General features: G+C 46.1%; 1 protein-coding gene across 1 annotated transcript in view; it reads left to right on the top strand.

Moving 5' to 3' along the window:
• The first annotated feature begins 2,668 nt into the window (after positions 1 to 2,668).
• Positions 2,669 to 27,278, top strand: part of LOC138822728 (uncharacterized protein C3orf20 homolog) — a 37,203-nt gene continuing 12,593 nt past the window's right edge. The window contains exons 1-10 of the mRNA XM_070015637.1: positions 2,669 to 2,790; positions 4,714 to 4,767; positions 4,971 to 5,624; positions 6,444 to 6,581; positions 10,751 to 10,870; positions 11,854 to 11,986; positions 13,036 to 13,311; positions 18,740 to 18,889; positions 20,063 to 20,183; positions 23,773 to 23,904. Of these exons, the coding sequence (XP_069871738.1) occupies positions 5,165 to 5,624; positions 6,444 to 6,581; positions 10,751 to 10,870; positions 11,854 to 11,986; positions 13,036 to 13,311; positions 18,740 to 18,889; positions 20,063 to 20,183; positions 23,773 to 23,904 (1,530 nt within the window). The 5' untranslated portion in view covers positions 2,669 to 2,790; positions 4,714 to 4,767; positions 4,971 to 5,164. The remainder of the gene's footprint in view (positions 2,791 to 4,713; positions 4,768 to 4,970; positions 5,625 to 6,443; positions 6,582 to 10,750; positions 10,871 to 11,853; positions 11,987 to 13,035; positions 13,312 to 18,739; positions 18,890 to 20,062; positions 20,184 to 23,772; positions 23,905 to 27,278) is intronic.

The raw sequence follows: 27,278 nt of genomic DNA, 5'->3' as shown, positions 1-27,278 counted from the left end.
ATTTAAGATAGCCAACAATAGAATTACGTTACAGCAAATAAAACTAGCGATATAGGTCCTTAGCACCTGATGCAGCTCCACATGACTGGTTCTGTCCAGCCACACAGCTTCCATTAGTAAGTGAACAATCAGCAAGTGAAGTCAAGATACCCCACATGCAAACTTGGGAGCAAGTAGAGGCAAAACCTGCCTCTGGCCACACCTCATGCTTTCCTTGTAACCTCTCCTCCAGGCCTTTGTGTATATTAGAACAGTTTGTTTGAATTGGCTCACTAAATCATTTTGTTTACTTGTAAAATTCCCGAAAGAATATTCAAATCCATATACATGAGATTCCTTCTCTGCTTAGCCCTGTGTTTGCCATAGACTTGGGGATCATTTGTTCCCCTGCAGGCCACAATACTTGCAGCCTGTGCTCTGGCTCTCAGCTAACCTTGTGACATACTGATGCAGTAGAATTTGGAATGGGGGTGGGTACTGGTCTTTACAGTTAACATAGCCATGCCATATGCAGGTCGTTTCCTTTTAAGCCAGCAAGTCAAGTTACATCACTTGTAAGTCAAACTGCTCATATATAATACTTCCATGACTAAGGTAAATGGTGATAATTGCAAAGAATTTGTCGATCCCCTGAAAACAATGAAAGAAGCTCCTGCCTCTCTCCTGTTAGGTATTATTGGGAAGCATGTTGCTGGGGTAGCTTTTGGATATCTCCCTGTCTTTTTAAGTGTATGTGTGGGTACTTGTACACACTGGGGAAGAAGAGCTGGGGACAGCGGTTGGTATTACTGTCTAGGAAAACTGGAAAATCAGAATGTTCACACAGAGCAAGGTGTTTTATGAAAACCTGTTTTTAGCCTAGTCTGCCATGGTGTTTCTTAATAAATCCAGGACTGTGTACATTCATGCATAGCAAATGCATGTTTGTCTGGTAGAGGAATGGTCAGAAACATTCCCGCTTCCACTTACAATTTAAATAGGCTGCTCCACTCCATCTCTAACTGCCATGTTCTCCCTAACTCTGAAATCTCACCATGCTTAGTGGCAGCGTGGCCTGGGTAACGTGTGTTCTCTGGGGCTCGCTGTGGCTGCGGTATGGCCTACTGTCCTTCGTTTCCTTCTGCTTTGTCACTGTTAGTATTAAGCTTCCCTGAGCTGGGAGCGGGTGTCCATTCGGTCCACACCACCCTGTCCACACACTGTCTGTTGTTTGTGAAAACAAGAATATTCAAGAGTGGGCTCTGCTCCCATCCAGATGACCCAGGCCACAAGTACCTTTGAAAACTGGCCTGCTAGCTTTGTGGGACACCGGAATTTTTATTTTCTTCCCAACTGTTTTTAAGTCTCCCTGTGTATCTTAATATATCGGCATTTCCTTTCCTTTTCCTTTCTTTTTTCTTTTCTTTTCTCTCCCTCCTCTTCCTTTCTTTCTTTCTTTCTTTCCTTTCCCATCTTCCTTCCTTCCTTCCTTTCTTCCTTTTCATTTTGGTCTGCAGTTTTCAAAGTACCTGTAGTTGGTGTGCAACCATTTGTGTGGTTTTCCAGGAATCTGGCCCGAGTGCCAGGTATACATACTATTTGTCTGGTTTTCAAAGAATCTGTGGACAGTGTGCAGGCATACCCTACCATTTGGTTCTCTTGCTTCCACTTACCAGTTCTAAAGCTGGTCTGCTCAGATATTTTTAATGGCTGCCTAATCATCAAAGTGATAGATTTCACTGTTCAGCACTTCGGTTGTTGCTGTGTATTATCTCTATTAATTAGGAAGGATGTGGCTGAAAGGTCTTTAAAGACAATTAAGCCGAACTAAATCAAAATTTAATAAGCATAGCTATTTATAGGAAGGCTGCTGCTTTTGAATCCAGCCCCTTTCAGGAGTGACATCACTGGGTCAGAAGGATGGTCATTGTTAGGTCTGATTTAGGGCCCATCTCTGTAATGCCTTTGCCACCGCAGTAAGTCCTCCTGACTGAGGAAGCACGGGTTCAGAAAGGATGGGAATGTGGGCCGCCTTGGGTTGGTGTTGAGCCCTGGCAAGGTACTGTGTGAAACTCGATTGTGCGTCTGCTGGCCCTGACGGTGCTGGAAAACCGCTTCTCTGTGGTCAGGCGCTCCTGCTTTCCTCTCTGATGAAAAGTCAGGCATTTGCCAGAATCTTCATCAGCCAGGCCAGAGGACAGCATCAGTGAGCCTTCCCGCCTCTGTTTCTTTCCTGCCTCAAGCGGCCTGGTCTGCAGCTGTCTTTGCCCAGCGCACTTACATCTGGATTCCATGCAGATTCCTAAAGCTGATCTAGAGGAAACCAGAAACTAGACAAAATGGCAGAGAGAGAGATCCAGCCCCAGATAACCTGCGGAAGATAACTGGAGGAAGGCTGATTTCATTTTGCTTTTAGTGTTTAGTTTGTGCGTACTGAAAAATGTGCTGGTGGATGAGTGCAAGTACAAGGAAGAGCGTGTGCCCCTGCATTTCCCCTTTGTCATGTGTGCAGGCATTTACACAGCCATCAGCATGGGTATGGCGTGCACTGGCATCAGTGTCATCACAAAGAAGGAAACACTGCTAGCACTGCATTGTGATGGTTGTGATGACAACATAATGTGACATAACCAGACTAGGAAGCTAACAGCTCCATTATGCTCTCATGTGGACCCCTGTGTCTCCTATGTGGCCTGTCTTTATAGGCCTGGAGACTGTACTTGTTTGCAGCATTCAAAGATATAGCAAGTACAAGTTCTCTGGCGTGACATGCAAGGCTTCACCTGGCCTCATCTCAGGCCATATTACCAGGTTGGTCTTCTGCCATCCTACAGTTTCCTTGGCCCCCACTGGGGTCTAGATGGCCCTGGGCCTTTGCCATGCTGTTCCTTCTGCAGGGGCTCCCTCTCACCTTCTCTACCTGGCTTTTTGCCATCTTATGCCATCTGTTGTTCCTCCCTCTTGACTTTCCTCTTTAGGTTTCTGTGGCCTTTGTTCACTTTTCTGTAGTGATACCTGTCAAGCATAATAGCTAGTTTTGGTCTACCTCCCCCCATCCTCTCAGATTTTGAGCTATTTGGGGATAAGGGCTGTGTCTGGGTGATGGAAAGGTAAGTGGCAGGTTATAATGGGATAAACAGTCACAATCACCTGACTGGCAAGGACCACATTTGGTGGCAAGGATAGAGATCTGAGTGGATTGCAGAGACTAAGGGTTTATTATCTTGTGATGGCAGTTTGGAGGCAGGTGATTAAGATATAATGTGGGGGTGTCACAATTGTCAGGAGCCCTGGCTCTGTTGCTGTGTAGCCACCACTAATGTTTGCTTTCCCTCTCCATGGCTCAAAATGGCTGTTTGGAGCTACAGCAGTCTCATCTGTTTTGGACAACAAAGATGAAAGGAAGAGGGTAAAGGAAAAGCATTCTCTCCAAAAAAGTAGCTTCCTTTTAAATCATGTCTGGAATGCTTGTGACATTGCTGATGGGACCAGGTAATGCAGCCACTTTGGAACAGTACAGCAGTTCTTCAAAAAATTCAATAGTGAGCAACCTTATGACCCAGCAGTTCCACTTACAGAGGTACAGCCCGGAGGATGAAAAGCTTCCTCTGCCACTGAGATAAGACGATGAACATTAACATTAGTAATTGTTGATTCTGTCTGCAAACACTTGTGCAGAGTCTTGTGGCAGCATTCATGAAGGCCCCATGCAGAAGCAATGGAAATGCATGTCTACTAGTACACCAACAAAGTTTAACCTATCTATACAACGGAATAATATTACTCGGCCATTAAAAGAGATGGAGTACTTGCACATACTGCATCGTGGTTGAAGTTCAGGAAACAGCAAGTACGAAGAGCCACTCACCAATGACATGACTCCATTTACATGTAATGTGCAGAACTGCCAGATCTCTGCAGACAGAAACTGGATGAATGGTTGTCTCCAAGAAAGAAATTACTGATGGATTTCTTTGATGAAATGTTCTAAAATTAGTGATATCATATAGTAAATACCATTTTATGTATATATATATATATATATATATATTAAAAATCGGTATCTGTAAGACTGCTTTAAAAGTCAGCTTTTATCTGTAAATCCTATCTTCAAAATTAACCTCAGAAGAAAGGAACTCATTGGATGGGGGTGGGGTGTAGGAGGAGGAAGTTCCCCAATGAGATAATATCGCAAAGATTTTCAAGGATTCTATTAACCATTATCTTCATCTGGGTCCTAACTTAAAAAGAAAAAAGAAGAACCGTTCCTGCATGGTCAGGGTCAGATCCCGCTGGCTGGTTGCCGGGCTGCCCATGTGACTTGAGCTTCTGAGTGGTTTCTTTGTTCTGTAGACTTACATTTCAAAGGCTCATCTATTTCTCAAAGCTTGCAAAGCTAAGGCATGGGGATGAGGGGTCAGCAGTGGACATAGGAAGCCACTGTACCAGCAGGCCGGCAGAACATGAGCAGGATTTGCTCCGTGTGGCTCCCCTTCAGATTCTATTCCTGGACAGCAACAGCATAGAGGCCATGAAGGAGGACTGTGGTGTCTGGAAAGCCTGCGTGCTTGACCTCTAGAGATAGTACCTCCCCACCAAGAGCTCTGGTTCCTCAACACACAGCTCTTTTTATGTAGCCGCACTGGTCTCAAACTCATGACCCTCTTGCATCTTGGGTGATTCCATGCCTGTTCTGGTGTTGAATGCCAACAGAATGTCTCTTTGTCTTTCCAGGCTTTTACCAATAGACCATAGCAGATCTTCTGTTTGGGATGTGTGACTACAAAGGTATGGCAGGTCGCCCTCTCTTCCTTGCCTTTCTGTTCCTCCGGCCCCCTCACCCTCCCGCCCCTGGCCCCTCCCTTTGGCACTCAGTTTGTCTGACTGTCCCTGAAGGTTTTTCTGGACCTATCCCCACAGCAGATCCTCTGAAAGCAGCTCTGGGGACCTCCACTGTGCGGGAATGACCGGGGACTTCCTTGTCCCTGCAGGTTAGGAACTGCTGGTGGAATGACCTGTGAGGGCCACTTCAGCATGCACACCCCGCCTGTCTGGGAGGCCTTGCTATAGTGTGAGCTGCTGTCCTGGATCACGTGTCAGAGCGCTTGCGCCAAGTCTTGACTACAGAAGGAACCTCTCCTCTGAAATGGACAGTATTACCTAACATGATGTGTGCGCAGGCAGCATGAGCATGGTGAAGGGTAACAGACAGCTGTTTCTGGAATATTCGGCCATGGCTCCCAGGCTGCTGGCCCGCATCTGCAAACTCATCGTTATCTGCCGCAACGCGGGCGTTGCCGTTCCGAAGGGCATCAGGAACATCTTTGAGTTCACCTGGGAGGAGCTCATTGCTGACCCCACGGTGACCACCCCTTCCGACATCGCGGGCCTGGAGACCAGCTTCGGACCCCCCCCTACACCTGCAGAAATGGCTCAGCCACAAATCCTCGTCCAGAGGAAGCCATTACCCTCCACACCACAACCCACATCAGGGGCGCTGGCCAAGCAGCCCACCCTCCCTCGCAAGCCCTCCCGCCATGGGCCCTCTGGCCAGGAGTCCCTAAACAAGTTTCAGAGGCAGTCCATCCATCTGCTGACGGAGCTCCTCGCCCTGAAGATGAAGGCCATGCTGGAGGCTGTCTCTGGTAAGGATGGTCACGCATCTCCCTCTATTCCAGCCCGTGGGTGTGTGTATTCGTCGCGGCCACCATGGACAGTGACAGTTGAGCATCCTTAACCTGAGCGTCTGAAGCATTCTCAAACCCGAAATTTCCCGATTGGCAATACGGTGCCACAGTGAGAAATTTTATGCCTTAATGTCCTGTGAAAATGGCAGGTGTGCTCCAAATACTGTATTAAATTCCCTTAGGTCTGTGTATAGGATGTACACAAGCCATCAGTGAGTTTCACGTTTAGACTTGGGTCCTGCCCCCAACGTAGCTGATTAAATAATGTGCAAACCGCAAACCAAAACACTTCTGGTCCTAAGCACTTTGAATAAGAGATATTCAACTTGAATATAATAGGTTTGTGCTAGATATGGACGGTGGTCGAGGGTCTGCTATAGAACCTGAATTTCTCCCCTCGGCCCTGCCAGGAATCGTCCCTTTCCCCTTCTCTGATCTCCCCTCCCATTTCCCAGCTCTATGGAGCTCAGGTTGGCAGGTTAGCAGGACAGCAATAAGCAGTCAGAGGTACAGAGGGTGGTAAAGCTACGCACAAATTTGTGAATGAAGAGGGTCAGTTGGTGGGAACTCAGCCAATACCAGGGAGAGACAGGGTGGGCAGACAGGTAGAGAAATGCTGCCTGCTGGGTCTCAAAAGCAGGAGACTATTTCCTTAGGAACCCCTCACCTTTCATTAGGAAGTCTGCACTGCCCGTATTCCCCGAGGCTGTTTGCACATGTCTCATCCCGGAGGCGCCGCCCTGTGCCGTCTCCATGCCTGTCATCATTCCTCTGCAGGTGCCAACCCCCTGGATATCACCAGGCGCTTCGTGGAGGCCAGCCAGTTGCTCCACCTTAATGCCAAGGAGATGGCCTTTGACTCTCTGATTGGCACCGTTGGGAGAACTGTCTACAGTGTGGGACATGTAGGGAAAGGTGGGTGCCTGAGCTTCTGCTTATAGGCAAAAAGTACATGCAGTGTCAGCAAGGCCGTTGCAAAGGTAAAACCCCAGCATAGAGGCAAATATAGAGCCACAGGGGCCCTCTGGTGCTGCTGGTGAGTAACCACTTGGTGCTGCGCCCAGAAAGAGCAGTCTGAGTGTCTCTTGGTGGGAGACCTATGCACCTCACAACTCGGTGCTCCCCCAAAATGTATCTACAGTGAAATCCCTTGAAGCAGTTAACACACACTAGAAAAAGATTTTAAAAATTATATCTTGCCAGGTGCTGGTGGTTCATGCCTGTAATCCTAGCTACTCAGGAGGCTGAGATCTGAGGATCACAGTTCAAAGCCAGCTGAGGCAGGAAAGTCTATGAGACTTTCCTTTCCTTATCTCCAATTAGCCACCAAAAAAAAAAAGTCAGAAATGGCACTGTGGCTCAAAGTAGTGGAGCACTAGTCTTGAGCACAAAGCTCAGGAACAGTGCACAGGGACTGAGTTCAAGCCCTGGGATGGGCACACACACACAAAATTATATCTTAATCACTCACCTTCATATACAAAGTAAGCCACCCATTACTCATTGGTGTCTTTCTTTGTCTTCTGAGTTGGTTTCTTTGTCAGGTTTTCCCTGATTGGAGGCCAAACATCTGATGATATGGAAATCCAGTGCAAATAAAATGAATAGTTAAAATTGCAGCTTTGGGGGGAAATGTAGGGTTTCATGGAAGTCAGTGAAATCCCTAAAGGGGAAAGTCCTCAGTTCCCTGTGACAGGATGAAACTATTTAGCCACCAATGGGGGAAATCTCAATAACAGCTGAATAAAAGCTGGTTGGAGTGTCAAAGAACTAAAGATAAAAAGTGATAAAGTCCTTAAATATTTTTACAAAAGGTGGTTATAAGAAGATCCTATTTTGTGGCTATACATAGTTTTTCTGGAACAAAAACCTGGCATAACCAGTTTTAAGTTCTATAAGAATTGGTATGTACTTATGTTATCAAATATAATTTGTGCTTGCGTGTACATGCATACTAGTACTGGGGCTTGAACTCAGTCTGGGCACTGTTCCTTAGCTTTTTTTTGTTTAAGGCCGGTGCTCTACCAGTTGAACCACAGCTCCACTTCTGGTATTGGGTGGTTAATTGGGAATAAGAGTATCGTGGACTTTCCTACCTGGGCTGGCTTTGAATCATGATCCTCAGATCTCAGCCTTTAGGATTATAGGTGTGAGCCACCAACATCTGGCTCTGATTTTTGTCAGGATAAAGAAGCTTATTTTGATAGGTTTTGGTTTCTTTTTCTAAGATAAGTTACAGTTAACCCCCTTCTCTCCAAATTACCATGAAATAGAGGTCTCCATTGAAGGGACTGACATTGTACAAGCTCATTTGGTATCGAACAGCCAGGTTCTGTGACCACCTGTCCTTGAACTTCACTGAATTGTTCAGGTGGACGGTGATGGACATACTGGGCTCTGCTGTTCATGTTCTGTTTGGGGGCTTAGCGCTCACTTCCTGTGGGATCGTGGCTGCCTGCGGGTGGTCTGTTCACAGTGATGAGGTGTGCAGGACAGGATAGGACCAGGCACACCCTCTCCATCTCAGGCCTTTGTGCTCTCCTACTTGAACACAGCTGAACTCTGACCATGAGTTCCAGACGCAGATTAAAAAAAAATTTTTTTTTTAATTCTCCTACTGGGGCTGGAAAGGTGGCTCAGTGGTAGAGCGCTTGCCTTGCATGCATGAGGCCCTGGGTTCGATTCCTCAGCACCACATAAGCAAAAAGAAAAAAAAGCCGGAAGTGGCGCTGTAGCTCAAGTGGTAGAGCGCTAGCCTTGAGCTGAAGAGCTGAGGGACAGCGCCCAGGCCCAGAGTTCAGGTCCCATGACCAGATCCCCCCCCCAAAAAATTCTCCTACTGAATATGTGTACATACGTCCCCCATCATTAGTCTCTTATAGAATACAGCTGTTTGCATAGCATTTGCACTGAGTAAAGTCTAAGCCAGCTAGAGATGATTTAAGGTATGTAGTAGGTCATGTTCTATATAAGTGCTATGTGATTGTATTGGCCCAAATCCTCGATTTTGGCATGCCCTTGAGTCTGGAACCAATGACCTGTGGCTCTCAGGGACAGCTGTATTATGTCCCATCACCTTTAACAGAAAAATAATCTTAGCTACTGAGGAGGCTGAGACCTGGAGGATCACTATTTGATGCCAAAACTGAGCAGAAAAGTCCATGAGACTGCATCTCCAATTAGCCAGCAAAATGCTGGCCTGTATTGGCAAAACAAAACGAAACCCAGTGTTCAGATCTTCACCATCAGTGCTTATCTCATAGTTACTCTGAGTCAGCGTTGTTGTTTTTTTTCAGGATGACAGCCTTGTGTCTCCAAGACTCCTGTATCCTGTGTAGCCTATGATTCTGAGGGGAGTGGGGGGAGAGCTTGATCAGTCTCTGGAGACCTCTGAGGAGATTCGGTGGCGTCTGCCCCAGGGAGGGCAGAGAAGACCCCTGTCACTGGGAAAGCATGCTCGACAGCTGGCACTGTGGGCACTGAAGTCACCTTTTTAAAGGAGCCTAGAGTTCAGGGACAGAAAAGCACCCAAATCTAAGTAACACAGTTTTCTGTTTCTTTTCTTTTTGTGCCTGTCCTGAACTCAGGGCTTGGGCACTATTACTAGCTTTTTTGCTCAAAGCTGGCAGTCTACCACTTGAGCCACAGTTCTACTTCTGGCTTTTTTGATCATTAATTAAATGTAAGAGTGTCTCAGCCTTTCCTGCCTGGGCTGGCTTTGAACTGTGATCCACAGATCTCAGCCTCCTGGGTAGCTAGGATTACACACCTGTAATCAGGTTCTTTTATGTGGCAGATTACAGACACTTTCCAGCAAGGCTATATCGGCTCAATAATTATCATGAATGTGTGCAGACTCCTCCTACTGTTCATGTTCCATATTTACCTACATGACTTGTATTAGTCTAACATGGCCACTGTATGTGTGTCCTCTTGTTTCAGTTGTATTGGTTATTAAAATTAACTTCCCAAGGGAGGGATTGGTGAGCAGAAAGGGTCACAGAATATGTAGATCTCCTCTTTCTGCAAGAATGGTTTCCTACACTGACAGGGTTGATGGGTTTTGTTCTTCACCTTTACCAGGACTGGTTCTTGTTGGTCTTTATCCACTTATAGTAGAGGAGACTGGAAGTTGTTTGAAGCTCAGTGCTTGGATCACTAGCTATGCCAGTCATCTCCATGTTTTGTGATGCATGTTTATAGTTCTTACTTGTGTGGTTGGGTTGGCCATTTTTTTTTCAAGTATGCTGTGAGGGGCATATTGCATAGTATCTCCTAACAGTGGTTTTGTGCCTGCTTACAGACAGGACCATCTCTGGGGAAAGAATAAGCGATGGCTTGGTGAGGTTCGCATCAGAAGGATGCAGGTTTTCTACTGGTGAGGAGAATGCTACATGTGAGATCTCAAATGCTCGCACATTACGTGGTTCCATATAGGAGGGTCCATACCCTGATGGACACATGGTTGAAGAAGCATCTGATCCCCCTCACTGGCCCAAAGGTCATCCTCTCCACCGTGTGTGGCACCCATTCCTTTTCACTTACCCTTTGGTAACGTCACCTTTTGCTTGAGTGCTGCTTCCTGCTCTGGTGCTAATGCACCCCTGAGAGGTTGTGGGGAGGCGGACGCACTGTAGAAGGGACCTTTCAGCATGTCCCCTAATTACTCTGAGCTTACCCATTCATCGAAAAGTCTGTTCCTCCCACGACGTAGTTGTTTTGTAACAATAGGTTCATATTTGCATCCTATACTATTAAAGTAAGTCTGTATTTACATTTTGTTTTAAAAACAGTTAAAGTTTATGCCCGGCATTAGGAGGCTGAGATCTGAGGATGGTGGTTTGAAGCCAGCCTGGGAAAAAAGTCCATGAGACTCTTACCCCAATTAACCACTGGAGTTGGAACTATGGCTCAAGTGTTAAGAGTGCTAGCCTTGAACAAAAAAGCTCAGGGACAGTGCCCAGGCCCTGAGTTCAAGCCCTAGGACTGACACCTACCCATACTCCACACACAGAAAACAACAACAACAACAAAAAACAGTTACAGTTTTAAAGCAGAAGATTCACTCGCTCTTTCCTCTCCAGAGTCCCCTGTGAACATCTCTGTCATAGGAGTGAACTCTCCATATCAGCTCATCTACCAGTCTTCTACTGCCTGTCTGAGCTTTTCCCTCTCAACTGCAAAGGAACCCAGGAAGAAAACAGGTAAAGAGTACTCCCAGCAAGGTCTGGGGCCCACTTGGTGGTAGTCTGGGGATAGAAGCCTGGGGAAAGGAAGCCCCGGGAGACCTTGGCTGCCCGTGTGGCTGGTGGACTGGGTACGCCTTGAGTTTCTGAGAGGAAGACTCTCAGCCGCCTGGCCTTGGAGACACCGATTCTCACCCATGTCAAGGTGGCTGAGCACCCCCAGCAGCTCCATTCAGAATATGCAGCAGACATAGCAGCCCACCCAGCCCGCACCTTCCATCCTTCGCACCATCTCCACTTCTGTCCTCCGCTTCTTAGCCATCCCCCAAATGGAGAGCTAATATTTGAACAGAAATATTTGGATCGCAAGCCTAACAGACCTGGCCATACCCCTGACCCTCAAGAAAGAAGGGCTTAGGGGAAGAGCAGGTAGCAAGTGGGAGCACACAGGAGAACAGCTTGTCAGAGGGATAGGGCTTCAGACACAGGCAGACCTCTAGGATGTGCTGATGACAGGATGGGCGGGCCAGGCGGCTGACATAGCAAAGGAGCAGGACTGTTGGAGACGTGGGTCACTCACCCTGTCGCCTTCATTCCCACAGACACGGGAGGTGAGGCTGGAAGCTGAAAAGCTTGGAGTTTGTTCTACACCCTGCATGCGGCCAGCTGTGTGACGTACCTTCCCCCCGGATCCTCTCTCCTTAGTAAAAGGGAGGGGACTGTCAGAGGCTTTCCTCATCTAAGCCCTATTCCCATCATGATCCATAAGGCTCCTGTCTGGTCTAATGCTGCCTACGCTCACCTCAGCTTTGACTTCTCTCAGACAGTGGGCTCGAGGCATGACCACTGACTTGCAGAGTTACATTGTTTTATAAGTCACCAGTCGATCAATTCTCATCCCTGCGAAACAAATAATCCCCTCTCCATTCCCCCAGCCTCCTTGCCCTGAGACACACGCCGCCGTGCTGGAGAACAGAGCTCCCTAACCTTGCCTCCTTCAGTTCCAGGGAAGTCCAAGGGTTTGGAGGATACCCAATCATTGCCAAGCCCGCACACGAAGGCCTTCCCCGATATCGAAATCACTGACCCCTGCCCCGAGGCCCGCGAGATGCTGCAGGATATGTGTCGCCACATGTGAGCCCCTAAGTGGCTGGGAGATGGGCATGGTCCTGGGAAACCCGCTGTGACAGAGAGCCAGCAGTGAGCCCTCGGTGACCGCGCACCACCCCCTCCCCACCCCCTGCCCCCGCCGCCCTGCCATCCTTTCTTCATGCACCGCAGTAATCCTTCCCTCTTTGCAGCTCATTTTGAGACCTGAGGCAGCCTGAGCAGTCAGATGGCCACTGGCTTCCTACGCAGTGATTTTTGCCTCTGCAGCATGCTGCTTTTCCCAGGAAGCCCCTTTGTGTAGCAACTGGAGGTCCAGTTTCTTGCCTGAGTGTCAGTTTCTTAGCATTATCTGCCCAGATGTTCTACCAAAAGGAAAAAAAAAAAAACCACCACCAACAACCACCACCACCACCTAGTACCTCTCAAACAAAAATCTACATGGGGCTGGGAATGTGGCTTCAAGGTAGAGTGCTCGCCTAGCATGCATGAAGCTCTGGGTCTAATTCCTCAGTACCACACCAACAGAAAAAGCCAGAAGTAGCATTGCGGCTCAAGTGGTAGTATGAGCCTTGAGCAAAAGAAGCTCAGGCCCTGAGTTCAAGCCCCAGGACTGGCAATGACCACAAAATGATGATGCGAATACTTCTGATTTTGTGAGTGTTCTAAGGCCTAGCAAGAAATTCAATGTTCCTGCAAGGGGCCAGACAACAGATTTAAGATTTATAAGCCATATATGTCTCCTGGGGGGGGAGTGGGCTCTGGGTCAGAGCGTGGGTAAAGGACAGCCACCCAGCTTATCTCTGTACTGTGGCGTTCTAGCAGCTCCTTTGCCCTGGAAGCTGCAGATGTGGGCTGGAGGGGTGAGCAGAATTCTTTCTGTATAGCCCCACTGCATGGGACCTTGCACGGGCTGCGCTTGCACCTCAACCCTAGACTTCCTCCTAAAACACCGCCTTGGGTGTGAGGGACACTAGCAGGGGGAATGGGGCCAGGACAGGGATTTTGGTGCCTCCTTGGCCAGTGAGCGCCCAGAGGCCTGAAGATTCACCATTCACCTGTCTCCTTCCCTGCAGACAAACTGAAAAGGCCACATGCAAAGGGAGGAGTGTCTGCCACCCCCTGATCTTACGCAACTACAAATCCAAGTCGGCCGGCCAGCCAGCGCCAGCCTCCAAAGTGGACTTTCACGTAGCTCACCACTCCTCCATGGGGACTCACACTTCCACCTCCACCCCTCACCAGCCCGTCAGTCACCATCCTCAGGGCGGCTCGCAATCGCAAGACACAAAGGCGCTCAGGAAGCCCCTCAAGTTCCACCACGCCTTCCACGATGGGTCCTCCTTCATTTAATATCCTTTTGCCCGGTGCTACCCTTCCTCAACCACCACTGAGCCCCCGAGAATTCTAGGCCTTGAAATAACCTAAGCAAAGGTCTGGCCAGGGCCTTGTAGGATAGTAAGCCTGCGTCTGGGTCAGATAAAGGAGAGTCAGAGGAAGATGATCCAAGTTTTAGGCTTTGAATTGAATTCAGATCTGATCACAGGAATATACCAAACCCCAGCTACCTGTGGATGTTTGTCAGTGCAAGTGACGCCCTGTCTTTGACGCTCTGCCAGGAGAGGGAAGGTAAAAGACAGTGTGGGTTATCTCTTGCTTAGAGACAGTAACTTGAACCCTATGACCTTTGAGAAGTCACTGGAAATGGTGTCTTGGTCGCATGTACCGTAGGTTTATATATACGCGTGTGTAATACACAGCTAGCTCGCCTTCTCACAGGTCTTTGCAAAGTTCTGTTTTGGAAATTTTACATGTCTACAACTTCATTAAAGATTAATGACATTCCTGCATATTACTCTTTAATTAATATTCTATTTTGTGTGGCCTATCAGTAATTAATAATTAAATAGCTGATTTAGGATCTTTATGCAAATTATTTGTATTCTCCTATGCATTGTCTAACTCTTCCTTTATTTAATTTTTTTGTCTAGTTGAGTAGCTTTAAATAACTTTAGCTTACCCAAATATAGAGAATATCTAGAGGTACCTAAGAATTCTTTTTTTTAAAATTCATTTTGATTATATGATGGAAAAGTGTTACCTGGTATTGCTTTTTCCTTTGATTTATACTATTGAGTTAACATAGATTTTAGAGCTTAAAATGTGCTTACAAGTATTTATGTAAATATTAAGGTATTCAAGCCTTAATTCTTGAAGTAATCTGATTTTGGAAGAAAGTGGAATTTAAGAAAAGTCAAAGTGTAAATTTTATACATGTGAAGTATGAATAGAAGGTAGAATGAACAGAGAATTTTCTTTCATTTATTACTTTACCACTCAACTATTTTTCTAAGTCTCGAATTAATTCTAAGCATTTTAGATATTTTTACCATCTTTTAATGCTTTGATATTTTGCTTGTTACATTTTAGAAAACTTCTAGCTTATTTCATAAACTGTTCACTTGCTTATGACTGATGCCAGGCTTTGACTAATAAATTGAAGGCTGTTTTCTGAGTTGTCAGTGTGTTTTCAGATGGCCTCTCTGCTCTGTGAGGGTTCAGTCCTCACAGGCATTACTGACACAGACATGCTCAGCTTTTAATGCATTCTACAAGTGGACGCACAGATTCCAAATTGTCCAAAGTGACTGTGCTCCTCATGGTGAGATCTCTATTTGTCCTTCTGTCTGTCTGTCAGTCTATCTCTCATATGATTTAATAAAGTGTTAGGATTTTGTTGCTGTTTAAATTCATTTGTTGTGCTGGTCTTACCAAGGAATCACTTTTGTTTAATTACTCTGAGGAAGTCCAAAGTTTTCTTTGAGGGTTCTTAGTTTTCTCTGGCCTCTTTTCTCTTAACAGTAGATTGATGATTTTATGTAGGTTTTTTTTTTTCAATAAAAGATGCCTTCTAGTGCTGGCAAAAAAAAAAAAAAAAAGAGTATGGTGATGTGTTCGAGGTATTTGTTTTCCTGTTCGTGATCCTTGTGATCATTTCCTACGTCATCCCAGAGGTTCACCTGCTCAATCAAGAGTGTAAGCTCTTACCCCCTCGTGCTCTGTCCATGTGTCCCATTGCTGTGGCTGAGGTCTCCCTCAGTCTGGGCACTTGGGATCCCCTGCCTTCCTGCAGGGGAGAGGACAGGTATCTGGGCTTTTCCCAGTGTCTCTCCAGAAGCCAGCATGCCAGCCAGGCTTGCCCACTGACAGCCCTCTCACTTCATCTGGCCTCCTCTTGGCTGAGCAGGGAACTCAGAATGTAAGTGCCCTGTCAAAGGAGTCTCCTTTCTCTGGCTGTAAATGAATCCATTCATCACATTCCACTTGGCTCTCCCTTCCCATTATCCAATCTAGAGCACAGCAAACTCCTTTGATGGCAGCTGCTGATCACATCTGGTTGTAGGGCTCCCCACTCCTCCTCTTCTGACTCTTAACAGTGTTTAATAGGATCAATACTATATGATTTAGGTTTCTATTGGAGGGACCTGAGATGGGCATGGCTTGGAAGCCTTGTTTTTTCACCTGACCCAGAATTCCAAGGTGCCTGTAAAAGGGACCATCCCAAACCTTCGGTCCATTGCTACTGGCACGTTTGATTCGTATTTCAACAGTGACTTGATGATCCTTTTTCTCTTTGGAAGTCAAAAGAGGCCAGGGCTGTGTGTTTAGTACTTGTGTGACCCTGCACATAGCACCTCCATGCTTTTCTTGATTATAACTTAGAAAGTTAGACCCAGTTGTCTTAAAAGAGAAATTACGTGTTTCTGTGTTCAAATGGCCAATAGGCACAGGTGCCTGTTTGGGAAACACTAACTTCACTCGTGACTTCCATAGACTGTTGGGGTCATATGCTGGCTCTGTTCCCAATCTCAGCCTCCAAAGTAGGGCTACAGCCAAATCTCCCCTTCCCTCCCTTAAAAAAAACCAGTCTTAAGAGTTTTACTCATCTAGTCAAAGAACCAGCTTCTGGTTTTGTTGATTCTGTTTTTTTAAAAAAAATTATTGTTATTATAAAGGTGATATACAGAGAGGTTACAGTTATATTAGCCGGATAAAGAGCACATTTATGTTTTGACAATGTCACCCCTTCCCTCACTCTCTCCCAGTTTTTCCCTCCCATCCTCACACATGTTGGTTCTATTTGTATTTTCTCTCCCTCTCTCCTCCTCTCCTCCCCTATTCCCCCTTGCTGGTCCTGGGCTTTGAACTCAGGGTCTGGGCAGTGTTTCTAAGCTCCTTTTGGTTCAAGGCTAGCACTCTATCACTTGAGCTACAGCACCACTTCTGGCTTTTTCTGTGATTTATTGGACTTTCCTGCCCAGGCTAGCTGTAAACTGTGATCCTCAGATTTCAGTCTCCGAGTAGTTAGGATTATAGGCATGAGCCTATAATTTTATCTTTCTTAACTCTAATCTTAATACTTTCCTTCCTCTGCTAGCTTTGCTTCAGTTCACTCTTCTTTTCTTTGTTGATCTGAGATCTTGTCTTCCAGTGTGGCTACTTAGAGCTACAGTTTTCCCTGAGTACTGCTTTTACTTCCTCTTCTAAGTAACTTTTGCTACATGGTTATGGTTTTGTTTTCCTTTATCTAAAGTTATTTTTTGTTAGTATTGGTCTTGAACTCAGGGCTTAGGTGCTGTCCTTGAGCCTCTTTGTGCTCAAGTCTGGTGTTCTACCGTACCACTTCTGGTTTTAGAGTGGTTTATTGAAGATAAAATTCTCATGGGGATGTTTCTGCCCAGGCTCGCTTTGACCTGGACCTGGTCCTCATATCTCAGCCTCCTGAGTAGCTAGGATTACTGATGTAAGCCACTAGCACCCGGTCTAAAGGTATTTTTAAATTTCCTTTGTGACTTATTTATCTGTTGGTGGGTTAATAATCTTCAGAGACCTACTAATATTCTAAACTATTTTCTGTTACTGATTGTTATTTCATCCCATGTGATTAAAGAAAAGATGTTTTCTATGGTTTAACTCTTTTTGAAACTTATTGAGATGTGTGTGTATATGTGTGTGTGTATGTGTGTATGTGTATGTGTGTGTATGTGTGTGTATGTGTATGTGTGTATGTGTATGTGTGTATGTGTATGTGTGTGTATGTGTATGTGTGTGTATGTGTATGTGTGTGTATGTGTATGTGTGTATGTGTATGTGTGTGTATGTGTATGTGTGTATGTGTGTGTATGTGTATGTGTATGTGTGTGTGTGTATGTGTGTATGTGTGTATGTGTATGTGTGTATGTGTATGTGTGTGTGTATGTGTATGTGTATGTGTATGTGTATGTGTGTGTATGTGTGTGTGTATGTGTATGTGTGTGTATGTGTATGTGTGTGTATGTGTGTGTGTATGTGTATGTGTGTGTATGTGTGTATGTGTATGTGTGTGTATGTGTATGTATGTGTGTATGTGTGTGTGTGTGTGTGTGTATTTTGCCAGTCCTGGGGCATGAACTCAGGGCCTGGGCCCTGCCTCTGAGCCTCTCTTTGCTCACAGGTAGTGCTCTACCACTTGAGCCACAGTCCCACTTCCTGCTTTTTCTGAGTATTTTCTTGGAAATAAGACTCTCACAGACTCTCCTGCCCTTGGCTGGCTTTGAACCAAGATCTTCAGATCTTAGCCTCCTGAGTAGATAGGATTACAGGTGTGAGCCACAGGCGCCAGCTGAGATTTGTTTTATGGTCCCATACATTATTATCTCTACTAGAGATAAATTCAAGAAGAAATTTCTGGATTCTGCAGTGAGTTAGGGCTGTCTGTTATAGTATTGCTCAAAACCTCTATTTCTGTCTTTTTTTTTTCTTCATTTTTTTGTGTAGCCCAAGCTGGCCTCAAACTCATAGTTCTATCTGAGGTCCTTAGTGCTGGGATTATAGGCATATGCCACCATGCCAAACTCAGCTCTTCTAGTTCTTGATCAATCTTCTGCATATTTATTATTGGTAGTGAAGCAGTGATGTCTCTAGCTATTACTATAGAATAATCTTTCCCTCAGTTTTGTTGTTTTGCTTTATACATCTTAGAGTTTGACTCATAGATATGTCTGCAATTTTTCATTATGACAGTTTCACCCATGCATATGTCCTTTGTATTTTAACCTAAAGAAGTCTCTTCAGCATTTTGATCTGTTGAGTGAATTTTTCATTTCAGTTGTTGTGCTATTATCCATTAATTGATTTTTTTTTCAGCAGGTGAAATCTTCTATTTTTTTTCCCAGAAATCCTTGAGTCTGGGATATTACTTCAGAATCTCCTGTATATATGACAATAGTACCAGTAATGTCATCCTTAGTTGGGCCCAGTGCTTTTCAGACACTCTTAAGTAGGCCTTTTCCTAGAATGGCAAAAATGGAAAGTGCTCTGATGACACTGGAAATATTGTTGGCCCCGAAGACCACATTAACTCCACTCCTTCCATCTTTGATGAAAAGGAGCAGGCCATTTTTGACTCCCCAGCAGGAGGGTGACTAACTCATGCTGTCTTTCCTTGGATTTCCTGGTTTTAGCCTTGGAAGTCCCATGCCACTAAAAGCGGTCAGACTCAGGAAAACCCTATTTATCTGTGAGACAGAGATAATAACACCTATATGAGAAAATGCAGGAAGATACCTGGGTCATCGTTGGATTTTACAACCATATAACCGTTACATGTGTGAAGTGCAGACAGGGTCTTTAAAGATGAAAAGTGATGCAGCCAGTAGCTAACACTTTGGCCTGTCCACTTGCTTCCCCGGGGACCTGAGAGAGAGTCTCTTGTTAGTTCTGCTTGACCACTCCTGCCAGCTATCCCTCCGGGAACATCGCCGTGTGTCAGATCCCCACGTGCTGCACAGGCAGAAGCATCACCTGCCTCTTTAATGACATACCTCACTTGTTCCTGGCACTGTTCAGTGCTGAAGGCCAAGCCTGTGTCCACTACAACTCAAAGGCCTGGTAAGTGGGTTGGAGGAAGTCTCTTCCATAGACGTGTTCCTTAGGGTACGGGGTGGGGTGAAGGAGATCTAGGTGTGCAGTGTCTGCAGAGACATAGGTGTGTTGAGGCCCAGCCTTTGCCGGTTGGCTCCACGTTATAGCCAAGGAGAATGGCAGCGTAACTCCCCCTCCCTCTTGTACCTCACACCAACAGATTGATTGCTAGTCAGATTCACATTTTTTTTTTGGTGGTGCTGTAGATTAAACCTTGTGGTAAGCATGTGTTCTACCACTGAATCCTGTCTGCTCCCTGCCTCTACCCCCCCTGGAGAATTCCTTAGTGTCAAAATTATCTTATGCTAGGAGTGGGTAAGGGGAGGCATGGACAGCACTTCTGTGGTATATTAGTTCTTTTCCCATTGCCACGATGAAATGTCTGACAGAAACAACTTAAGGGAGAGAAAGACAGATTCTGGTCCATGGTTCCAGTGGTATTGGTCCATCCTGGCACGTGGAGCAGAGCAGTTTACATCATGGTGGCGGGGAAGCAGGAAAAAGGACAAACAAGAAGGGCCCATGGACTCCCAGGGTTCCCCAGGACATGCTTCCAAAGCTCTGCTTCCTGTAACTGAAGCCCCACCTCCTACCTTTCATCGCCTCCCAACTATACCATCAGATTATGAAGTTATCAAGGGGTTCGCCCATTGATTAGGTCAGTTCCCTCATGGTCTATCATTGTCTCTGGAAACACCCTCAGAGGTGTTTCCAGTCAAGGTGACAAGATTCATCATGAAATGGAGCTTCTGCCAAAAGAGGCACCTGTCCTTGCCAGGCAAAAGTTGACATCGTCTGGCTTTTCCTAAGTAGCCGTCCGGGAAGGAATGCTCCCTTTACTGTTGTGGAGGTTCCAATTCCCTCTTTGCTGCCTGATATTTTGTGCTCAGCCTTCTAGGTGACAGAATAAATCTCGTGATTATTCTCTCCCTCAGCCTGGCCTTTGCTGCGGGCAGTCATGGTAGCATGAATAGGTGTGTAGGGGTCTGGGCCACAGCAGGTGGGGAAAGTCAGGCTACCCGTAAGCCTCCATTGTCCCCCAGCCTGGGCACACTCCCAGCCTCGCCCGCCTGCAGCCTATCATGAGGAGGCTTCTTGCCAGCGTCCGGCAGCAGCTTTTCACTTCTGTGTATCTCCTAGCTGTCCGTATATTCTGTTCTTCGACGACGAAGGTGGAACCACCAACGACCAGAAGGGCTACATAGTCCACAGGTGGAGCTGGACGTCCAAGACAGAGACTTTGCTCTCCCTGGAGTACAAGGTAAGGCAGGCAGCACCGCCATGGTGGCGGCCGGCCGAGGCCTGCCTGGCACGAAGGGCAGAGTGCAGTTTTTGTGAACCTATGGCAACTCTTGGCCGCCATACCAACCTTCCATGACACTGTCCCATGAATTCATTTTTATCATTGTTGTATTTTTATTGTAAAAATGCCTTTTATTTTTATAAAGCAATAGCTATAGCAGTTGATAGCTTTATTTTTTTTGTATTTGTTTTTCTGCTTATGTGGTGCTGAGGAATCGAACCCAGGTCCTCATGCATGCAAGGCAAGCACTCTACCACTGAGCCACCTTCCCAGCCCCTTGATAGCTTTATTTTTAAAGGATATTCATAACAATAATAAAAGTTAGCAACTTTTTTTTCTTTTGTGCCAGTGCTGGGACTTGAACTAGGGTCTTAGGCTTTTGTTCATCTTTCTTGCTCACATCTGGTCCTCTACCACTTGAGCCATGCCTTCAGCCCAACATTTTGCTGGATCACTGCAGATCATGTCTCACAAGACTTTTTTGCCTGAGCTTGTTGAGGTTTCAGTCTCGTGGGTAATTTTAGGATTACAGTCATAGGTACCAGGTTTTTTTTTCTTTTGAAACAGAGACTTACAAGGTAGTGCAGGCTGGCCTCAGACTCAGAATCCTCCTACCTCTGACTCCCAAGTGCTGAGGTAAGCACAGGCTGAGGCATGTGCTATTATGTTTGGCTATTTAGCAATGCATTCCAGGGCACTGTTATATTCCTTAGAGCTGCACCACAGAAGATCTGTGCAGTAGATGTGGTCTGGTCTGGCATGGACCACAGTCTTTCTGTCTATACTTCCTGAAGTGGCGAGGATGATAACAGTTGTGTGCCACCATGCCAAGCTTTGTTGAGATGGGTCTTGTGAACATTTCCATCTGGGCTGGCCTACCACCATGATCCTGGAGCTGGAGTGACAGGTATACACCACTGTGCCCAGTTATGGGTGAGGATGGTGGTTGGGAGAGTCCTGAGAACTTCTTGCCTGGGAAGGCCTTGAACCAGGACCCTCCTGATCTCAGTCCCTCAAGTAGCTAGGAATACACAGCATGAGTCATCATTGACCCAGCTCCTTCATTTCTTGAAATACAGATCTTCTGGCAACAAATGCTACTTTTTTGTTTTTGTTTTTGTTTTTGTCAGTTATGGGGCTTGAACCCAGGGCCTGGATGCTGTCCCTAACCTTTCCACTTTTATTTTATTTGGGGTTTACTGGTTTTTAATTTTTGAGAAAGGCTCTCATGTTGCTCAGGCTGGTTTCAAACTCATGATTCCCTCTCTCTTCAGCTTCCTGAGGGCTGAGATTACAGACATGTACTACTTGCTGAGCTGAATTTCATTTTTTGTTTTTGTTTTTTTTTAATTTTCCTGGTCCTGGGGCTTGAACTCTGGGTTTAGGCACTTTTGTGCTCAAGGCTAATGCTCTACCATTTGACCCACAGTTCCACTTCTGGCTTTTTTGTTTGTTTGTTTTTTGTAGTTTAGTGGAGATGAGTTTCACAGACTTTACTGCCTGGGCTGGTTTTGAACCACAATCCTCAGTTCTCAGCCTCTTGAGTGGCTAGGATTACAGGTGTGAGCCACCAGTACCTGGCTTACTGAACTTTTTGAATCTGCATATTTATGTACTTTTATTTCACCAAATTATGAAGACCATCATCTTTAGAAAAAAAAGTAATTCTCTCTCCTGTTCTGTGACTCCAATTATATTTATTTCAGACTTTTACTCAGGACCTTATTTTAAAGGTCCTTTTAGATTTGTTATTTTGTGGTTGTGTGGTTCAAATTACTTTCTCTTTATTATTCAGATTGGATACTTGGACAATTTGCCTAGCTCTGTCTTCAAGTTCATGTACTTTTCTCCTGTCATCTGCATTCTTGTAAGCTTTTTTTTATCAGCATTGGAGATTGAACTTAGAGCCTCACACTTGCTAGGCAAAATTACAACTTGAGCCCTTTTTTGCATTAGCTGTTTTCAAGGTAGGGGCTCACTTTATGTCCAGGCCAGCCTGGACTGGTCCTGTGTGTGCTTCCCAGTCACTGGGATATGCCCCTGAATCCAGCCGTTGTGCTGCTCCTGAGACTGGGGTGACAGGTACACGTCACCCTGGCCAGCCGTTGGTCAAGATGGAGTTTTGTGAACTTTTTTTTTTAAAGCGGGGGGGGGGGGGCGGGGTGTTGGCTCAAACCACAATCCCTCCCGATCTCTGCCTCTCAAATAGGTAGGATTACAGTTTGAGCCACTTTTTAAATTGCATGCTTTCAGATCTAGACTTTCTTGTACTTATTTTTACACTTTATATCTTTCTGGCAAGATTTTGCAATTCATCACAAGTGTATTTTCACTTCATTGAATCTAATTGAATTAGCTGCCTTAAAGTCCTAGTCTAGAAATGCCACTGGTTCCTCCCCATGAGTCATTATGGGCTGGAGGAGGTTGGCATTGTAGATGTCATGTGCAAGTTCTGTTGTCTTCCTTCCAGAGATTTGATGCTCATTTTGTAATGGGCAGAGAACTTGGTTGTACTTGGAGACCACATACTTTTTTTGTCTCATCTATAGTTGGATGGCAGCTCACATCTCAGTTTTGATTTGTCCAGTTGTAGTTGGTGGAGTTTGGGCTGGTGCTATGGCCTGCCTGCCAGCTAGAAGCATGAAGCACACTCTCCCAGGCTGGTCCTCTCAGAAGTGTTAGCTTCTTTTCAAAATCTTCCTGGTTTTGTTCCTTCTTCACAGCCTTTTGATAGTTGGTTTTATTTTTGTATGTTTCAAGCTTGTTATTATCTGTGAGAGGGTGAGCTGGTTAGGAGCTGGCTCAGCTATATGGAAGTGAAAGCAGAGGGTTAGGTTTGGGGCTGAGGGCTGGAAGTTCAGCCCAGCCTCGGTGTAGCAGCTTAACAGACAGGGAGAAGCCAATGAATAGACAAATGGAGAGGAACCATGACTGAGTTCATAGAGCACCTGCCCTTTTCCCCGGGGAAAAGGAAGAACCAGCACCAGGAAGCAGATCATAAAGAACAGCTAAGTTCTGTGTTAATGGTGTCTTAGTCCATGGAGTATGCACAGTACTCTTAGAGAGGGCTTTGTTCTCACCTGCATGCTCAATGAGCTAATAGGTTTTCCTGTAATCTACCAATTGGCAAATGGCAACACTGGGACTTGAAGCCTGTCCCATTGCAAAACTTGAGCTTGCGACTGCGTCTCTTCCCCATGTCTCTAGAAGGAGAGCAGAGTGGGTTGACTTTCTCTTGAGTCAAGTGTGGAGATATCAGAAGACTTGGCAAGTTTGTGGTTCTCTGTCTTTGGGGTGCTAGGGGAGGCACAGTGCCTGGGTGGCAGAATGCAAGAAAGAGACTTGGTGGTGAGAAAATGGAGTGCTGGCTTCCAGGCCAGCAGCTGGAACAGGAAGGGAACAGAAGACCAAAGCAGACTGGAACTGTTCTGCCTTCTCCCTGCAAGTGGAGTTCCAGCATCAGAACCTGAGAAAGCTCACAGATGTTCAGCCCCCCAGTGCGAGGGGTTGGCTAGGAGTTCTCTGAGTGCTGCTGCTTCTTCCGTAGATGAACGAGCAAATGAAGCTCACAGTTCTGGGACAGGACTCCATCATGGTTACCTTCACCTGCATGAATGAGACGGTGACACTCACTCTATCGGCCAAAAACTGTCCCCACAGCACCACCCACGACAAACGGGTAAGATTCCCTAAGATTCCAGGCAGCCTCTTTCTTTCTTTCTTTTTTTTTTTTTTTTTTTGGGTCCGGTTGTGGGGCCTGAACTCTGGGCCTGGACGCTGTCCCTCAGCTCTTCAGCTCAAGGTTGGCGCTCTACCACTTGAGCCACAGTGCCACTTCCGGCTTTTTTCTTCTTGCTTATGTGGTGCTGAGGAATCGAACCCAGGGCCTCAGACTTGCAAGGCAAGCGCTCTACCACTGAGCCACCTTCCCAGCCCCCGGGCAGCCTCTTTCTATGTCAGCCCTTGGCCCCTCCCCACAGGCAAGGCCCTACCCCTTTCTCTGTCACCGCCTTGTCCCTGTTGTTAAGAGTTGGTCAGTGGCATGCAGTAGAACCCAATGTGGACTGGACTGGCTTAAGCACAAAGAGAATAGGTTGGTAGAGTAAACCAAGAAGCTTCAGATAACAAGATCCAGGCCTGCATGTGGCCGCACTGGATGAAAGCATTCTGCTTTCTCAGATTTATTCCCACTTCCCTTCATGTTGGTAACAGGAAGGCCAGGAGTATCTCTGGGCTCCTTTCTCCCTGCCCCAGTGTCCCTAGTACTACAGAAGAAGTGTAGCATTGTGCCTGGCCTGCACAAGTCCTGGGGTCATCCCAGCACTAGAGAATGGGAAAAAAAAGAAAACAATACTAAGAAGAAAAAGTGCCCACATCAGCACTCTGATGGGCTCTCCAGCCACGTGTGGCCGACACATTCCATGAATAGGTATGTGTTGCTGCAGCTAGACTTGAATTTCCCACTCATCCTGGGGCTCTGGCATGAGATCAGCCCCAAATGAGCCAGCTCCTGAAGTGATGAGACAGAAGCGTTTTCCCGAGGAGAAATGGTGCTGGCCAGAGTAATTGCTCTCCACCACGCCTTTCCCTCCCCAGGTCCCTCTCTGGCTCCCCTTGGCTTTCCCTTCTGTGACTGGCTTCCTTCCAGCACTCCTTCCTTTAACAGTCTCCTCTGCCAAACTGGGAATCTATAGGATTTCTTCTACTGCTTCAGATTACATATGATTAGTCCTTACTGTCCGTGAGGGATTCTGTTCTAGAAGCTCCCACAGATAGCAAAATCTGAAAGATGTTCAAGTCCCTTCTATAAAATGATGTAGTGTTTGCATATAACCTGCACATGCTCTCTTGTGGACTTTAAATCATCCTCTGCATTGCTTATAGTACCTACTACAATGCAATGTAAATAATTGCTGTACTACATTATTCAGGAAACAATGCGAAAAAAATCTGTACAAATTCAGTGTAGATGCAGTAAATTATTACTGAATATATTGGATTCGTGATTGCTTAAATCGAAGGATGCAGAACCTGACAGAAAGGCTAATTTCTTTCCTGGTGTTTGTTGGGTAAATGTTAAAGTTCAGGTCTTGGAGAGAGATGGAAAGCGTGAAGAAAATATTATCTCTGAACCTTGAATCCAAGAGGCAATAAGACTGCAGTCACCAAGGACTCCTTTTGATGGGCAGGGCTACTAAGTGATACTTTGGATTGGCTGCTAGGAGCAGGAGCAGGCACAGTCTCCTGTTTCCCAGTTTCCCCAGAGCCAGTCCCAGTTCACACCTGTCTACCTGGAGGAATAATAAATAAAACTGTTTACATCTCAACACTGCCTTGAATTGGGTGCCAGCGGCTCACGCCTATAATCTGGCTACTCAGAAGGCTGAGATCTGAGGATCCATGTTCAAAGCCAGCTGGGGCAAGAAAGTCTATGAGACTTATCTCTAATTAACTAGCAAAAAAAAACAAAAAACAAAAAAAGCCAAAAATGGAGGTGTGTGTGGCTCAAGTGGTAGCACATAAGTCTTGAGCGAAAAAGCTATGAGACAATGGCCAGGCCCTGAGTTCAAGCCCCAGTTCTGAGGGCTCATAAGCTATGGGGCCATTTGTCACCGTATATAGCAAGCTCATGAACTCTCAAAGCTGACAAAGCAAGGGACAGCCAGCCATCCTCCCTCAGGGACACGGTGCGTACGGGCTCTGGCTGGAGATGGAGGTTATCTCAAGAAGGCACAGAAAATACCTATAATTCCTTTTTTGATGGCTAATGAGAAAAAAGAATCTCACAGACTTCACTGCCCAGGCCAGCTTTGAATTTCAATCCTCGGATCTTAGGCTTCTGAGTGATCGTACTCTTTATTTAGTGAGAAAAATAATACCTTGTTAGGATCAATTGCCCATCTACGAGTTTTAAATATCACTGCTCACCAGCTGGACCAGGCTGGATAGAGGGCAGTTTTCAAAAGGGGACCCTCACAAAGGGTGGCTGGACGGAGCACGGCTGTAACGCTATTGCAAACAACAGTGGCTCAAAGGGCACATCTGTCTTGGGGTATGTAACACAGTTAAACAGATACAGATGATAGGAGTGGATGCAGAGTGGAGGAGACTGCTTGTCAATCAAGTGCTGAGGGTATAACCTCATCTATTTGAGAATGCAGGGTGTATACTACAGTGTATGTCGCAACATTTTAACTGGATAAACAGAAATACCATGATCTCCTGTGAGCAGCAGGATTTCCAAATGTTGCGTAGCTACCTGGTTAAGTATCTCAGGATATTTTGACACAGACTCCCTACGCTCAGACAGTTGGCCCATCTTAGATTCTTTGTCTGGGAGAGCTACAGGAACAATTCAGTCTGCTGCGTGTTAGGGCTAGCTAGATCTATGCTAGGAAGGGATCTTAGGGCCTTGTGCCAGGCCCTTCCCTGGGTAAGCTTCTGTTTGTCATCTCTATGGCAGTGTGTACAGTCTGTCCAACCTTAGCAGGCTCCCATTCTAGGCATTCAGAATTTATTCAGCTCTATCCTATGTGAGTTTACCTGGGGCTTGGTTCTGCAAAAAGCGTGTGGCCACCTAGGAAGGCTGGGGCTGGGGGCAGGGTGGCGTTCTGCCTTGTAGCCTCTGTCATCGGGAAGCTGGTTAAATGGTTTTTCCCCAGATGCCCATCATCCCAGAAAGGGCCACCCATCATGGTGACAGGCAGAATGGCAGTCCCAGCTTTTACAGCCCCGAGGCCTCGATCATGGCAGCACTTTGGAAGCAAGGCAATGCTCCGATCTAAATGCTTTATTAGCCCAGAGTGCTGCCTCAGATCCTTTTTGGAAGCAGGCTGGGTATAAATTACGAAAATAAAATAAAATTAGCCAGAAGCAGCAGCTAGTACCAACACTCGCTGAAGAATGGTTGAGGCTTTGCTATTAATTGGGGCATCCTTTATAGAATTCTTACCTTCGGAGGAAAGAACAGGGGAGCCAACTTCCCTTTCCCAGAAAGCTGTCCACTGCTTCCCTTCCTCTGTCCACACCATGCTTTCATTACACATAAGACGT

This window comes from Dipodomys merriami, unplaced genomic scaffold, assembly GCF_024711535.1.
Source record: "Dipodomys merriami isolate MVZ:Mamm:240054 unplaced genomic scaffold, mDipMer1.0.p SCAF_114, whole genome shotgun sequence".
NCBI lineage: Eukaryota > Metazoa > Chordata > Mammalia > Rodentia > Heteromyidae > Dipodomys > Dipodomys merriami.
This window is presented reverse-complemented; position numbering and strand designations above follow the sequence as displayed.